Source organism: Balaenoptera physalus, assembly GCF_965194825.1.
Source record: "Balaenoptera physalus genome assembly, chromosome: 2".
Lineage (NCBI taxonomy): Eukaryota > Metazoa > Chordata > Mammalia > Artiodactyla > Balaenopteridae > Balaenoptera > Balaenoptera physalus.
The window spans coordinates 127,455,581-127,473,424 of NC_138883.1; the positions used below are offsets into that span (position 1 = coordinate 127,455,581).

General features: G+C 39.6%; 1 protein-coding gene across 1 annotated transcript in view; it reads right to left on the bottom strand.

Annotated features, from left to right (window-relative positions):
• GABRB3 (gamma-aminobutyric acid type A receptor subunit beta3) overlaps nt 1–17,738 on the bottom strand; it is a 250,372-nt gene extending 232,634 nt beyond the window's left edge. Inside the window, exon 1 of the mRNA XM_082450222.1 lies at nt 550–17,738. Coding sequence (XP_082306348.1) covers nt 550–755 — 206 coding nt within the window. The 5' untranslated portion in view covers nt 756–17,738. The remainder of the gene's footprint in view (nt 1–549) is intronic.
• Between the last annotated feature and the right edge of the window lie 106 nt (nt 17,739–17,844).

Here is a 17,844-nt window from a genome sequence, read left to right on the forward strand (position 1 = left end):
CGGAGGAGGGCGCAGGGGGAGGGGGAGGGGAGGAGGAGGAGGAGCGGGCGCGGGGAGAGGAGGAGCAGCGGGCGCGGGAGCTAGGGGAGGGGGGAGGAGAGAGGGCGAGCCGGAGGCCGAGCCGGCGGAGCCATCCGCTCAGTGCCGCGCACCCGGCCCTCCCCCGCGCTCGCCGCGGCTGGTGGGCCCGGGCCCTTAGCGCTGCCTCCGGCCTCGGCGGCTGCGGAGCGAGACCCGAAGCCCGGCCGGGGACAGCAAGCCGGAGCCGCGGCTGCGCGGCGCGGGGCAGGGCTGGCGCTGCCAGCTCCTCTGGGCTCCTTGCGACCCAGGAAGGAGGGGATCATCGGCGACGGCGACGTGGGCAGAGACCGCGAAGGAAACGCTCTCGGCTTCCCCCCGCCCCCTCCCCGGCCCGACCCCTTCGTTACGACCCCCGCCCAGCTGCGGCTCTGGCCGAGCCCATGAGTACAGCGGAGCGCCTCTGCCCGCGGGACTGCGAGCTACGGAGCAGAGGGAGGCTGCGTGGCCCGGGGGAAGCCCCTACCTCACCTGCGGGGCTCTGAGCCTCGCGTCCCCAGGGTCCAGGAGAGCCAGATGGGCAGCAGGAGAGCCGGGATCCCGGAGCACATGGCGCTGCTCCTCTGACCTAACCTGGGTGGGATCCGCTCTCCCCCACAGTCACCGAGCATTCTAACAGCGATGCGGGGATCCCCGCCCCTGCCCCCACCCCCAGGCTTTCCTGCCTGACCCGCCATCCAGCCCCTTGCATGGCGGCCTGATTAATTATTTATGCGATATAAGACCATTTTTTAAATTGGTTCTTTAAACTATTTCTCTCACTCTCACCCCCTGAACATTTCATGTGAGCACTGGGCCCTCCCTACTTACATAAATACATTTATAAGGAGTGTTAAAGAGAGGCCTGGATATGCACTCTTGCTTTATTATCGGGAAGCCGGAGTCCGAATCAGACGTGGAGACCCTGGACTATCATCCCAGGAACGGGAAAATAATGTGCCTTTTCTGGTGCAGCCTGGAGCTGTCCGTGGTTCTTAATATAAGGCAAGGAACCTCGTTTTCCCTATGACTGGCCCCCATCCTTTGGTTCTCATTTTAGAAGAGAACCTCCTGCACCTTGGCCAAGAAACAGACCGATGTGCACCACGGTCCACCCTGCCCTGTATGTCACCACTGTGTACCTGAGGAATGTCTGCTCACCCAGAGTCATAGGTCATATATTTTTCTTTACTGAATGGTCCTCTGTGCTTCAGACTTCTAATACTGATGAAGATGATTACACATTCCTACTTGTGGTCAACCAACAACACTTACAAATCAAGTCCATTTTCTGCTTGATAGACTACCTTGGGCCATTCCAGGACCTAATGAATGGTTAATTATAGGTAACTGCTTCTCTGTATTAATTACTTTTTCTACAAAGCTTAAGGTTTTCTTTTCTATTGTCAAGACTTTATATGGGTAAATATCTAAATCTAGGCCCTGGTTCTCAAGTTGGCATGTTTCTGACATTAATTTTAAATATCATTGCCTTTTTAAAAAAAATCAACAATTTTATTTTTGGAACATAAAATGTGACCACAGAAGCTGAATGGTTGGTATTAAGATAAGGTTAAGAGATAAATTTAGCTCCCTAATTATTTTCTGGAAAAGTCTATTTACAACTACTTGTATTCTGTGTCCTGTTCATGTGCAATGGAATTATCAGGAAAATTAGATTTGCATTATCATACCTTCCCCTCCACATTCATGTTTCAGTCTATTTCTCCTGTTTGCATGTACCTCTTTTAGAGAAATGCCCTGCTGGGGATCATGGCTATAGAAAACAAACAGTGAGAATAAGGTGCTTGAGAAAAACCAACAACATAGCAAGAATGATCCCCCTTTCTACTATTTTATATATTCTAAAACTTGAAAACAACATTACAAATGTTATTGTCATCCAACCATGTAACACCTCAGATCTTGGCTTCAACAAGTCTCTGAGTATCTTGGCCTTATTTTTCATTCCAGTTGTTGCTTCACCATGCAGTTCTGCAAGAGCTCTGATCAGCTTTACATGGGAACAAATCCATACCCCTCACCACCTGTCCACATTGATTGTCTGTCACCTCCCATCTTCAGGCTTCTCAGTTAGCAATGAGGTCCAAATTCAACAGGACCTACTCAGTACTCACAAATGCGCAATCTGAAATTACTGTAGTGTTTGCCATCCATGGGATGGACCTTAGATGAACAGAAGATGGGAGCCAGGGGATAAATGATTCTCCCTCTATTTCTCCCTATGAAATGTCCTGAGATGCCATAGTAACTCCTTTCTTTTCCCTCTCCTTCCATGCCTGGATCCCCTTTTCCTTCACTCCTGTTTTCATCAGTATTACACACCCTAGAAAAGCAATAGCACTTCAATTTTGCCTCAGCATATGTTTTCTGGTGAACCCAGGCTAAGTCATAAACCCATTGGCAAGTCACTAAATGTGCCACCTAAAATGCAGTCTTTTTCTAATATGAAGGCAAAATCTAAGAGAAACATTGCAGTAAGTGTACACTGGTATAATCAAGATACACTGGGCCATGAAGCTCATCACAGTTGCTGGCCAACTTGCACCTACGTGAGCAACAAAGGTTGGGCATGCAACCCTTGACTGCCCTCCTGTCTCAGCTCCTCCCACAGCCTTCTTGGAGGGTTGGATGTGCCGTGAACCCCAGGTAACCCCATCCTTCCACTCTCTTGCCAGGATTCCTGAAACCAAGAATATTTTCATATCTTTACTAGATGGTGCTAACATATTAGCCAAATCAGCTGGAAATAACTGATGCAGTTCTTTATTTTCTACAGAAAGAAGAAAAGGCTTTAGGGGTCTTACAAAGGATAAATTTTCATGTCAGAAGAAAAAGGAGATGAATGCAATTTTGTTCATAGTAAAGTGGTTTTAAACAGGCTAGAATAACATTTTGGGGTCCTTAAGGTAAGAAGCAGGAAAGGGAGGAAATAGATGAAGAGCATCACATGATCACTTTACCTAGTCCATGTTTGTGCATTTGGGCTGACCAAAAAGCCTTCACCAAACTGTGTTTTGTTCATAGTTGCCTCTTACTTATAGAAAATCAAGTTGTCTTTTTAAACAGTGTCAAAGTTTCTGACAATATATTTTAAAGCTCTTTAAAATAACTCAATCAATTTGAAGTATGACACATGAAATTAAAAGTTAAATATATAATTAGATGATTTTTGAAAAATGTGTACACCAGTGTACATTTCTATCATCCCCAAAATTCCATCTCAACCCTTTAGCATACATGCCATTCCGGATCCAGATAAGCACTGCCCTAACATCTGTCATTATAGATTTTTTTTTTTTTTGCCTGTTCCAGTATGCCATATAAGTGGCATTACACAGTATATGTTATTTTATGGCTGGTTTCTTTCTTTCAGTATAATGTTTCTGACATCCGTCCTTGTTGCAGATCCATAGTTTGTTTTACTGCTGGGTAGCATTCCATTGTGTGGTTATTCCACAATTTGTTTATCCATTCATCTGTTGATGGACCTTTCTAGTTTGGGCCATTATGAATACAAAGTCATGTACAAGTCTTTGTGTGGACATATGGTTTCATTTCTCTTAGGTAAATACCTAGGCGTGAATGGCTGAATCATATAGTAGAGTGCATGTTTAGCTTTATAAGGAACTGCTAAAATATTTTCCAAAGTAATTGAAGAATTTTACATTTCACCAGCAATGCATGAGAAGTGGCTCTTCCACATCACCCCCATCAATCCTGGTGGGCGTGTAGTGGTATCTCATGAGGTTTGAATTTGTACTTTCCTGGTGACATGTAAATGTATTTCATTTGCCTACTGGCCATTCTTATCTTCTTTTTGAATATATAAATTTTTTCCCATTTTTAAATTGCATTCTTAGTCTTTTTTATTGAGATATGAGTTCTCTATATATTTTAGATACAAATCCTTTATAAAATATATGTAATGAGAATATTTTCTCCTGTGGCCTTTCTGTTTGCTTTCTTTGATAGTGTCTTTCAAAGAAAAGAAGGATTTAATTTAGATGAAGTTCAGTTTATCCATCTTTATCTTTTATGGGTCAGACTTTTGGTATCCCACCTAAGAAAACTTTACCTAATCAGAAGTTAAGATTTTCTCTGGGTTTTCTTTAAAAAGTTAGCATTCATATTTACACCTTTGATATACTTAGAGCTAATTTTTTGTGGATAATGTGAGTAAGGGTCAAGGTTCTTTTCTTCCACGTGGATGTCCAGTTGTTTCAACACAATTTGTTGAAAATATTATTCTTTCTACCACTGAGTTACTTCTACATTTTTGTTGAAAATCAATAGACCTTATATATGTGGGTGTATTTTGGGGGCTCTATTTCATTTACTCTGTTTCATTGACTTACACATGTATTCTTTCACCGATTCCATGTTGTTCTGATTAATGTAGCTGTAAGGTAAATTATCCAACTTTGATCTTCTTCTTAAAAAATGTTTTTGACTATTTGAAGTTTTTTTCATTTTCATAGACATTTTAGAATGATCTTTTCAATTTCTATAAAGAAGCTTCATGGCATTTTAATTCATATTACATAAAATCTATCGATGAATTCAGGGAAAATTGGTATCTTAACAGTATTGAATCCTCCAATCTGTGAAAACTCTGTATCTCTCTATTTATAATAGATCATATTTAATTTTTCTCAGAAATACTTTGTAGATTTCCATGCAAAGTCTTGCATTTGATTCAGTAAATATATCCCTAATTATTTCATATTTTATGCTGTTATAAATGTTATTTTTAATACTTCATTGTCCAATTGTTTGTTGGTAGTATATAGACATATAATTGATTTTAATATATTCACATTGCATCCTATAACCTTGCCCAATGTACTATTATTTTGATAAAAATTTTTGTAGATTCCTTAGGATTACATCAAAAAAGTCAATCATATAATCTCCAAATATAGATAGTTTTACTTCTTCCTCTCCTTTCTGGATGCTTTTTATTTCTTTTTCTTGCCTTACAGCCCTGACAGAGACCTCCAAGGCAATGTGGAATAGAAGTGGTGAGAGTGGATACCCTTGCTTTATTCCAATATTAAGGGAAAATGTTCAGATTTTTTGTTGTTGTTGTTGTTGTTTTTACCGTTAAGTATGATGTTAACATCTTCCTCTTATTTTTCTTCTGTTCTCTCTACCCTTTCCTCTTTGCCCCTTTTTGCACCTCTCTGAAAATTTCAGTCTTAAGGGTAGGGCCGTACAAGATACGCATCTGGCATGGAATGAGGAGCCCAGGTAGTGTGAGGAGAGCATGAGGGTTCATAGCTCAAGTGGATGAAAAAAGACATCTTTTGGGGTGGAAAGCTGAGTTAGGATGTCACAGCCAAAACAAAAGTAAAGAGGGTATCACAGGGGAAGGACAGCCTGGCATGGGTGTCAGAGCGCCTGGGAGATGAGGAAGGCATTGATGTGGACAAAGCAGCCTGTGTTTGACATCAGAGCCAAGGCAAGGTGGAGCCACGTCCCAATGGCAGGAGGGCTCATGTGGCTGTAAGGGTCTCAGAGGGTAGGAGAATATCCAGACATGGGGACTACCCTGAGTGTGGGTCTAAGCCCAGGCAGGATGAGAAAGGCATCCATTAATGTGGGCCAGCCTGAAATAAGGAACTGGAGCCCAAGCAGCATTAAGAAGGCATCCTAACACTGTGCAAGGGGAGATGTGGGCATCCATGTGTTGGGGTGACCTGTCATGGAAACTCAGAACTTGAGAAGAGTAAGGATGGCATCCATGTTCTAGGATGGCCCAAAATGAGATTCAGAACCTGAACAGGGAGAGCAGAAAGTGTGCAGGGTAGTGGCAGCAACAAGAGATTTGTTATACAGTGGGGCACTTATCAAATGAGTAAGTATATTAAAGATAATGGAAGCCAGATTTCTCTCTTTGGAGATGGGAGTTACAAATACTAAAAGACAGAGAAATAATCCCTGTGGTGTGAGATTGCGGTCAAACATATTCGTGTGAACTAATGATTTTCAAAATGTATAGATAAGCACAAATATGTACATACACATATATATGCATATACTGTATGTATATTTTTCTGTACACCTACATATATACACATATGTACATATATTCTCAAGTTCTATCCACCAAGAATGCCTAAGAACAATGACAGCCCAATAGCAATCAGCTATTGCACCCCTGCACCCAGATCATGGATTCTATGTATAATTTTCTAACTAAACAGAGCCATGGCTCTTTGGGAAAAGGGTTGATTCTTGAGATAGGCCAGGAAAGTACAAGGTAAGATTGAAATATCTTGTGCCAGAGAACAGGAAGTGTTTAAAGAATGATGGGGACGTGTCAAAGAGACACAAATTCCAGCTTGAATGTGTTTGTGCTGCCCAATTCTGGAAAAAAATTTGAGCATAAAAATTAATAATGACAATAATGAGCTACAACCTATAGAAAAAGAAGAGAAAAATATGAGTTAATGCATAATAATCAATTAGCTAATGAAATGTTTAATCACAAATGGCATATTTACATAGCTTTTAATTACATTCCCCACAAAATACTAATTATGAAGAAGAAACTTTACAGTATAGCTGGCAAACACCACCATAATCAAGTGATCAATACAAATAAATTAAAGAATGAAATAAATCAAAATAATGTGTCCCATGATATAATACATTGAGAAGAATATTGTATCAGCTCTATGACATGCCTAACAAAGATGTATAACCTGAATGTGATCATGAGAAAACATCAAACAAATTCCAATTGAGAGACTTCAAATACAACCCAACTGCCCTGTAATATTTAAAAGTGCCAACGTCATCAAAGTCAGGAAAGACTGAGGAACTACCCGAAACTGAAGGAAACTGAAGAGTCAGGGATTCTTAATGCATGTATGATTCTGAACTGTAAGAGATATTAGTGGGGCAATTGGTGGATCTTGAATGGGATCTGAAGATTGCAGAGTAGTAAGTTAATATCTATTTTCTGATTTTGATGATCGTATTGTAATACATAGGAAAGTCTCCTTGCATGTGTGAAAAACACACATCCTCTTTGAGGATGATAGTCATCAGCTTGGCTTCTTATGCACAGATGGTTCAGGGAAAAGTTCATTGTGAAGTCCTTCAAACTTCTCTGTAAGTTTATGATGGCTTTACATTTTTTTAAAAAAATCAAAAAACAAAAACAAAAAGTTTTCTCTAGGTACCCTTCAACAGATTAAGAAATATGCCTTCCGTTCCCAGTTTGTGGAAAATTTTATGAAGAATGAAGTGGAATTTTGTCAGATGCTTTTGTTGTTGTTGTGTATCTATGGAGTTAATCATATGGATTTTCTCCTTTATGGTTTTAATGTGGTAGATGACATTGATCTTCAAATGTTAAGCAATCTTTGCATTCCCAGGATAAACATTACTTGGTCATGTTGCTTACATTTTTAATGTATCTGTGGATTTGACTTCCTAATATTTTTGATGAGGATTTCTGTCTAGGTTCATGAGTGTTTGCTGTATAATGTCCTTTTCTTGTCTGGTTTTAGTTTCAGTGCAAAATGAGGCTACAACATGCTCCCTCATTCTCTAAGTTTTGAAGGATTTTTTTGTAGGATAATTATCATTTCTTACTTAAATATTTTCTGGAATTCATCAAAGAAACCATCTGCCCTTGAAGTTTCCCTTAGATTTTAATGATAAATATAATTTCTTTAACAGGCATAAGTCTATTTAGATTTCTATTTCTTCTCGTGACAGTTTTGCTAATTTATGTATTTTGAGAAGCTTGTCCATTTCACCTAAGTTGTCAAATTTAGTAACAAAAATGCCTATAATGTTCCCTTACTATAATTTTGAAGTCTGTAGTATATGTAGTTATGTTCCATCTTTATTTCCTGATATTGGTAGTTTGTGTCTTTTTGTCTTTTCTTAATAAGTCTACAGAGAGGTTGATTGCTTTTATTAATATTTTCAAAGAATCTGCTTTTGGTTTCATTGATTTTTCTTTATCATTTGTCTGTTTTCTATTTTATTAATTTCTACTCTCACCCTAATTATTTTCTTTACTTACTTTGGGTTTACTTTGCTCTTCTTTTTCTAGCTTCTTAAGATGGAATCTTAGATTATTGTGTTTTTTGTCAATAAATAATACATTTATTGTTGTTCACATGCACCTGAAACCTTTTACTTCCTAAGTTTACCAGAAGTATTCTGCTTATACCATAAATGCCAAAAGGAAAGAACTTAAACTAGGGATGATGTATGTGCATTCTGAGGTATCACTGTAGAGAATAATACATTCAATAACAATGTCCCTAAAAATCTATCAATTACTTGTATTTTACAAAAGCACCATTAATTTCTTCATGTGAATCACCTTCCTAACCTTGACTGTGTAACAGTGCTGACTGAACGTATGAAAGAGATGGCAAAATACTCACTAGAATGAATTGGGTGCAATAAGAGACAAGGTAAAATGAAGAATTGTTACAATGTTTTAAGACCATAAAATAGGAAATTGGTATAGTTTTTCCTGTTAAAACCCAAAGTAGTATTATTATCGTACTATTGTCAATTTCTCTCTTTATGTCTGTTAGTATTTGTTTTATATATTTAGGTGCTCCTGAATTGGGTGCATATATGTTAACAAGTATAATGTCCTCTTCTTGTATTGATCCCTTTTACATCATGGAATGCCCTTCTTTGTCTTTCATTATAGCCTTTGTTTTAAAGTCTATCTTGCCTGATATGAGTATTGCTCCCTGCTTTCTTGTCCTTTGCATTTGCATGAAATGTCTTTTTCCATCCCCTCACTTTCAGTCTGTGTGTGTCTTTAGCTCTGAAGGGAGTCCCTTGTAGGCAGCATATGGAAGAGTCTTGTCTTTTTTTATCCAATCAGCCAGGCTATGTCTTTTGATTGGAGCCTTTAGTCCACTGACATTTAAAGAAATGATTGTAGCATGTACTTATTGTCATTTCAGTACATGTTTTCCAGTTGTTTCTGTCATTCTTCTCTCTTCATTTCTTTTTCTTTTTGTTTCTACCATTGCGGTTTGATGATTTTCTTTAGTAGTATGCTTGGATTCCATTCTTTTTGGGTTTCATGTATCTATTGTAGGTTTTTGATTTGTGGTTATCATGAGGTTCACATATGTTGACCTATAACTATATCTACTTGTTTTAAACTCGTAGCCATTTAAGTTCAAACATATTCTAAACAATCTACATTTTTTATTCCCTTCCCCCACATTTTGTGTTTTTGATGTCATATTTTACATCTTCATGTTTATCCCTTATTAGTTTACTGTCAGTATAATTACTTTTACAACTTTTTGTCTTTTAATTACATGCTGGCTTATTTAAGTGGTGATCCTCTGTCTTTACTATACAATTGCCTTTCTTAGTGGAATTTTCCCTTTCCTATAGATTCTTAATTCTTTTCCACTTTGACATTTTTTAGGATAGGTTTAGCATTGATGAACTCTCTTAGATTTGCTTATCTGTCTTTATCATTCCTTCTATTCTAAATGATAATATTGCTGGATAGAGTATCCTAGGCTGCAGGTTTTTCCCTTTTGGGACTTTGAATATATCTTGTTACTCCCTTCTGGCCTGTGAAGTTTCTGTAGAGAAATCAGCTGATGGCTTTATAGGGGTTCCTTTATATATGACTCTTTGTTTTTCTCTTGCTGCCTTTAGAGTTCTCTCTTCATCTTTAGCCTTTACCATTTTAATTATATGTCTTAGTGTGGCCTTGTTGCATTCATCTTGTTTGGGCTCCTCTGTGCTTCCTGTGTCTGAATGTCTGTGTCCTTCTACAGGCTTGGGAATTTTTTAGCCATAATTTCTTCAAATACATCTTTTATCCCCTTTTCTCTCTCTTCTCCTTCTGAGACCCCTATAATACAAATGGTGGTATGTCTAATGTTATCCTAAAGATCTCTTAAACTGTTTTCATTTTTTTAAACTTGCTTTTCTTTTTGCTGTTCTGATTGGATGATTTCCATTATTCTATATTCCAGATCATGTATGCCTTCTTCTGTATCATTTAGTCTGCTATTCATTCCTTCTAGTGTGTTTTTTTATTTCAGCTACTGAATTCTTCTTTTATGATTGTTTTTTAATATTTTCTAGGTCCTTGTTAAAATATTCACTGTTTATATCAATTCTTTTCACTAATCCATTTAAAATTTTTATAAACAATGCTTTGAATTATTTACCTGGTAAATTGTTTATTTCTGTTTCATTATTTATTTTTTCATGAGTATTCTCTTGCTCTTTCAATTGAGAGCAGTTTCTCTGCCTTTTCATTTTACTTAACTTTCTCTGCCTCTATGAATTTAGGTGAAACAGTTGCTTACTGTGGTCTTAAGGGATGTTCTTATGTAGGAATATCCCTATGTAGACTGTGTGGGCCCAGTGTCTCTGATGGGGGTGCTGGATTTGATGTGGATGCCAGTCATGTTTTTCCTCAGGGTGTGCTGGCAGCTATCACCTTGGTAGGGGTGGGGCTGGAGTTGGAGGAGCTAGAGCAGGCTCCTGGTGTGAGGCAGGACTTCCTCTCTGGTCAGTGGCCATCTCCACCCTATTGGGTGTCTGGTCCAATCCCACGTTACTGGAGTGGAAACCCTGAAGGTCAGGCTTGAGCTGGCTCTGTTCCATTTACTTGTTTGCTTGTTTATTAATTTATTTAATTTATTTATTTATAACCTAAGAGTATTACCCTGGGGGTTCACAGTGAATGTGTCCCCTTTAAATGTGTGTTTTTCCCTCTTCCTGCACTGAGACCATCCCCCCAAACGAGGGGAGTGCTGAATCAAGTGGGGCTTGTGCACTCACAGAGGTCCTATGCTCTGCCTGTGTTGGATTCCACAGCTCCACTCAGACACAGCCCACAGTTTCATCCTTTTCTGGGATGTGGTTGCCCCAGATCTAGTGTGGTGCTGTGCCATGGAGTGAGCAGGTTGGAGCCTTTGCTCAGCTTGGATATACAGCAAGGCAATCATGGTAAACCCAGAAGCCATACTGCTGTCGGAGATCTGAGCTGATTCAGGGGTGCTGCTTGAGTAAACAACAGTGGCCACTGCCATCCCACCTGGGCTCTGCTTCAACTGGGTCAACTATGGGTCAACTCTGCTTCTAAAGAGTCTTCTTCCACGTTCTGGCCATCTTAGATCCAGTGCCACCTGTGGCATGAAGTGAGCAGGACCATGGCATTTGCTCAGCTCAGGCTGGGGAACATGGCAAGGTGGTTGTAGGAAACCCAGCAGCCACCAGGGCAGCCCCACACCCCCCACCCTGCCTAGGGGCAAGCCATCACCTCCACAGTCCTCATGAGTGGAGTCTAGGCTTCTCCAGCCTTTCTGTCTTTCCCGGTGGTCTCCAAGGCACAGAGGGGGCTTTTCTCCTATATGTAAGATGTCCAGTCTGTGGCTTGATCTACACTCTCCCTAGGGTGAGGGTCCACCTGTGTGATCTCCCTTTTCCTCTGAGACTCTTCAGAGGAAATTGGTCCCAACCCAATCACTTTTCTTCCCTTCCTACCCAGTTACATGTGTAACTTTCTTATAGCCTTGGTTGTACAGGAGTCCTTCTGCCAATTTCCAGTTAGTTTTCATTGAGAGTTGTCCACATGTAGATGTGTTTTTGATGTGTTCATTGGGGGAGGTAAGTTCCACATCTTTTTACTTGGGATATTCCCCCCCAAGTTTCCTTCCTTTAAAGAGAATATCCTTTAGCCTTTTTTTTTTTTCAAATAGATCTGCTAGTGAAAAATTCCCTTACTTTTCCTTCATCTGAAATTGTCTTGATTTCTTCTTCATCCCTGAAGGGTTTTTATAACCAGATATAGAATTCACAGTTGATAGTTCTTTCAGCACTTGGAAGTACTGCACCATTTTCTTATGGCCTCCATCATTTCTGGTGAGAAATTTTCTGTCACTTGAATTGTTTTTCCTTTATTCATAGTGTGTCACTTCTCTCTGGGTGCTTCCAAATTTTTTTCTTTCTCTTTTGTTTTCAGAAGTTTGATTATGATGTACCTTTCTATGGATTTCTTTGGGTTTATCCTATTTTGAATTTGCTCAGATTCATGAATGTCAGTTCATGTGTTTTGTAAAATTTGGGGATATTTCAGCCATTATTTTTTTAATACTTTTCAGCCCCAACTTCTTTCTCTGGGTCTCTGGAGTTTGGAGACTCTGATTGCATGAATGCTAGGTCTTTTGTTATAGTTCCACAGGTCACTGAGGCTGTGTTCAGTACTTTTTCTTTCAGTTTATTTTCTCTCTGCTGTTCAAAGTGAGTGATTTCCATTTTCAAGTCACTGCTTCTTTCCTCTGTCCCCTCCACTCTGCTGTTGACCCCATCCATTGAGTCTTTTATTTTGGTTATTGTATTTTGCAACTCTAAAATTTCCACTTATCAACAGTTTTTCCCTATATCTTCTATTTCTTTGCTGAGACTATTGTTTTCATACATTTCAAGTGTGTTCATAATTCTTGTTAAATTTTTATAATGGCTGCTTTAAAAATCTTTGTTTGATGATTCTAACATCTCTGTTATCTTAGTGCTGGCATCTATTCATTGTTTTTTTTATTCCATTCAAGATCTTCCTTGTCTTGGTATGATAAATTGTTTTCTATCAAAACCTGGACATTCTGTGTATTATGTTGCAAATATCTGGATCTCCTTTAACTCTTCTGTTTTATCTAGCACCCTCCAATTCCATTCTGGTAGGGAAAAGGGCCTGCTTCATTACTGCCAGATAAGGGTGGAAGTCGGGTTTGTCCACTCTGCTTTCATTGACTCCCAGGGAGGGAGAGACCCCCTGCTGGTTGACGTGGGGGTTCAGGAGCCCCAGTAGGCCTCCGTTGATTATAGTTGGAGAGAGAGAGAGAGAGCAGTGTCTCATTACTGCTCCTCATATGTCCTCCACTGACACTGCAGGAGGGTGGTTTCATTACCTCTGGGTCTTGGTAAAAGACTTTTCCACTAAACCTCCTCTGGCACCACGCCTGTGGGGAATGAGGGCTCCTCATTACTCTGAGAGGAGGAAAGGCCATGCTCCCCACATGGTCTCCAATGAGTAGGTCTAGGAGCTTCTGTTACCATCCACTAAGGATGAACATCCTGCCTTCACACTCTGCCTGCTTTGGCCCCACCCCTGGGGGGTACTGAGGTCCTCTTACAGCTGGACGGAGCTGTTGTTAGTCTAGGCACCAATTAGCCTTGAAGTGGCTAAGGAGTGGGACAGGCCACAGTATTTTCAGTGGTGTTTGGCAGGAGTAAATATGTTATTGTCTAAAACTTTTCTGTCTTCTGGTACTGCCCTTTCTTGGTCTTTGGCTAGAAAGGGCAGACTTTTCTTGGGGTTCCTTTTTTTCTGTTTGTACTTGCTGGCATTTCCAGATTGCTGGCTTCTATAGTACTCAGTCTGAGATACATGAGACATAAAGAAAGCCCAGGTAATTCACTGCTATGTCACTCCCATCTCCCTCGGCCATCTGCGTTTTTCTCCCCACCTTTCAATGTCTTCTTATGTTTGTAATTTTCAAATATATAACTTCTAGTGTTTTTAGCTATACTTAGCAGAAGGAATAGGAAATAGCACATTTACCCTTTCCCCTTATTCTTTCTGTACAACACTAAAAAAATTTTTTGTCAACAGAAGACAATAAAGAGGAAAGATAAATGATTAGATTTAATCTGCCATGTTTAATCCTCAGCCCATTAATAAATTTCCCAATGTTATATTATTCTTTCATTCCTGAAGTAAAATAATTGCTCAGTCCTTATTTTAATCTGTGCCTCATATATCAGTGTAAGTTTCATTATTATTAATATTAAAGACTATTTGTTGAGAATTACTGCCATGTTTAACAATTTCTTTCTTGTCATGTTTCTTGCATTTCCATTCTTTTCTTCTCACTGCTCTTCCTGATATTTTTTTCTTTTTCAGTGAGACCCTGTGAGTGGTAAACTCTTTCATTTCTATTTATTTGAAAATTGTATTTATTTTGTGCTTACTGTAGGGCCTTGCCTAGCTAAATATAGACTTCCAGTGTTCTGGGGTGTCAAGATGGAAACAAAGGCTTTGGGCCCAAGATGTCAAAAATGAGACTTATTTATAATATTGAATATTACATGTGACATGGCTGGTCTACTGTCTCAATAGTTAACATTTTCTATTAGTATTTTGATGAAAATAGCTCACTGTCTTCAGGCCTCATTTTTGTTTCTGTGAAAACTGATATCAATTTCATTGTTCTTTCTCTTCTTGTCTTTCTAAGGATTTCTTTGAGTTTATCTTATTTGGAATTTGCTCAGATCCATGGAAATTGTGATTCTACATATTTACCATGAAGAGCTTGGCTATGGATTTCTTTTTGTTTATCCTTACTTTTGTGAATATTCAATCTGAGAATTCATGCATGAGGTTCTAGAAATTGTATCACTTACACTGTTCACCTGCCTGCCCTCTTTGATGCTCTTCTCTATAGCTTCTCCTTGTAGGACTCTTACATTGGACATCAGGGTTTATAGTAATCATTTCTTAAAGTAACATTGACTGTGAAAATCCCATACTTTCCACCTCATTTTCTCTCTGTGCTGAATCAGGAGTAATTTTCTAGATCTAATCTCTAGTTCATCAATTATTTGGATATAAAACAACATGTTTTACCATTTGACCTAGTAACCATTCAATAAATAGTCACTGAATGAATCCATGAGTTAATAAGTTCTGCTAATCATCCAGATATAGGCATCTCCTATTTCAGGTCAATAACCTGTTCCTGAATTTTAAATGTTTGGCTAGAACATCATAACCAGAAGCCTCTTTCTTATTATTTTAAACAGGCTAGATTGTACTGTAGTACATATCCACCTGAAACTCCCAATTAATTTCCTAACCATCTCCATGATTATAACATTGCTTCCTGTGCACCAAACGAGTGTGTTTTTTAACTACAGCTGCTTTGCACTCAGTCACATGGCCTCTCTCTAACATCCACCCCTTTTTGATTCTTGGCACTTGTTTCAAAACATCTCCATAGGATTATAGTGTTCTGCCCATCGTGAGTGGAATGTTACTTAAAAGTTTTGACCACCTATCATTTTGTTAAAAAGACATACTGTCCTTGGGAACATAAATATATTTTTCCTATGCAAACAGCAACAGGAAAGTTGTTTTTTAATAGATACACATATTGAGGACTCCAGCTCCAGGCCAGAATTCCATGTGTGATTTTTCAGGCCCGACCACAGGCAGTTACAATGCTCAGAAGGCAAGCCTCCCAGGAAGCTGCTCTCCCCATACCAGCGGTGCTGACAGCCAGCGTGCTGCAGTCTCTGGGGGGCTCTGTCCAGGACTCAGGCCCTACTGACCATGCTCTCTGGCATAGCAGCGTTCCCAGGCCAGGAACCTCCACTTGGAGGCCTTCCCTAGGTGCCTCCCCTGCTCATCAGGAGTGGGTGACTTTGAGAACACTTCTTCACCCTGACTCAGGGCTCAGTACTTTCCCACTTCTAGCCCTTCCTGCCTCCATCTTCCTGGCCTCGGGGTACATACACAAAATGTCAGGAGCCGCTTATTTGGGGGTCCTTGGGCAGAGATGATCCACCTGTCCAAGCTGATCTACCCAGCCCTCGCTTGGCACTGCTGCGGGGAAAACAAAACCTGGGGCGCTGGTACTTCTCCTCTATTGTCTCTTGCTTTATGATCAATCTCTGTTGTTCAAGGCTTGACGGTTACTTTCACTGTGGCTTGTCTTAATCAACTGCTTGTCTTAATCAGCTGCTTCCAAAACTAGCCACCCAGCTCTCTCTAGCTCTGCTTAGCTCTTGACATATATCCTGTAAAGATAAGGTATTAAAAACCAAGTGGCTTCTACTAAGAAAATGTTAGCTGTCAAGACATTAGACAAGGTATGTTATATTTAATATTTAATATTATAAGTAAGTCTCATTTCTGATATCTTGGGGCCAAAACCTTTGTTTCCATTTTGACACTTTCTTTTTGAAACATCTCAAGAAATGGAATTACTTAGTCAAATGGTATGTACATTGTTGGGGGAAAAAAAAAAATCTCTGTAAATATCATCAATTCTTTTTCCCAAAAGATATAACAGTTTTCTTCACACGAGCAGAGTATGATAGTGACCAATTCAGAACACCAACATAAATGTTAGTTATATTTTCTAATCTGTGAGTATTTGGTGAGTTAAAAATATTGTCAGTTGTTTTTAAAATACAATACTTTTATTAAGGTAAAATGTTTCATAAATGTTGTGAGACGTTTCTAATTTTTTCTTAAATTATCTAGTCATGGTTTTAAATTGACAGAAAAATTTTATAGAGGGTGTAGACAGTTCCAATGTAAACCACACCAAGTTTCTCCTATTACTAACATCTTACATAGTAGGTATATTTGTTACAATTAATGAGCCAACATTGATTCATCATATAAGTAAAGTTCACCCTTTGCTCAGATTGTCATAGTTTCATCTATGTTCTCTTTCTGTCCCATGCTTCTGTTCAGAATACCACATGATGTTTAGTCCTCATGTCTCCATAGACTGTTCTTGGCTCTAAAGGCGGGGAGTGTTATGTCTTGGAAAACTGACCTCTTTATCATTATATAATCCTCCTCTTTATCCATGATAATTGTCCTTCTTCTGAAGTCTACTTGCCTGAAATTACTATAGCTCCTCTAGGTATATTTTAATGATGGTTAGCACATGTATCAGTTTCCTAGGGCTGCTGTAACAAATTACTACAAGCTGGTGGTTTCAAACAACAGAAATGTATTCTCCCACAGTTCTAGAGGCCAGGAGTCTGAGATCAAGATGTCAGCAGGACTGTGCTCACTTTACTGGTGCGGCTGGCAATCTGTGGGGCTCCTCGGCTTATAGCTGCTTCGCTCCCCTCTGCCTCCATCTTCACAGGGTATTCTCTGTTAGTCCCTGTGTCCTGTGTATCCACATGTTCTTATGAAGATACCAGTCTTTGGATTTAGGGGCCACCTAATCCAGTATAGCCTCATCTTAATTAATTACATCTGCGAAGACTATTTCCAAGCAAGGTCATATTCTGAGGTTCAGAGTGGATATGAATTTGGGGGGGACACTATTCAACTCAGTACAGCATAATATATATTTTCCTCCATCCCTATACTTTAATCTGTGACTTTATAGGGTGTTTTTTTTTTTTTTAATTTGGGTTTATTTATTTATTTATTTATTTATGGCTGTGTTGGGTCTTCGTTTCTGTGCAAAGGCTTTATGTAGTTGCGGCAAGTGGGGGCCGCTCTTCATCGTGGTGCGCGGGCCTCTCACTATCGCGTGTGGTCTCTCTTGTTGTGGAGCACAGGCTCCAGATGCACAGGCTCAGTAATTGTGGCTCATGGGCCTAGTTGCTCCGTGGCATGTGGGATCTTCCCAGACCAGGGCTCAAACCCGTGTCCCCAGCATTGGCAGGCAGATTCTCAACCACTGCGCCACCAGGGAAGCCCCTATAGGGTTTTTATTTATTTATTTATTTTGGTAGACAACATATAGTTGTGTGTTTTGTTTTGTTTTTGTTTGTTTGTTTTTATTTTTTACTTATTTGCCTGCACTGGGCCTCAGTTGCAGCACACAAGTTCTTCGTTGCAGCATGTGGGATCTTTAGTTGTGGCATGTGGGATCTTTACTTGCAGCATGCAGGATCTTTTAGTTGCAGCATGTGGGATCTAGTTCCCTGACCAGGGATGGAACCCAGGCCCCCTGCATTGGGAGCATGGAGTCTTAA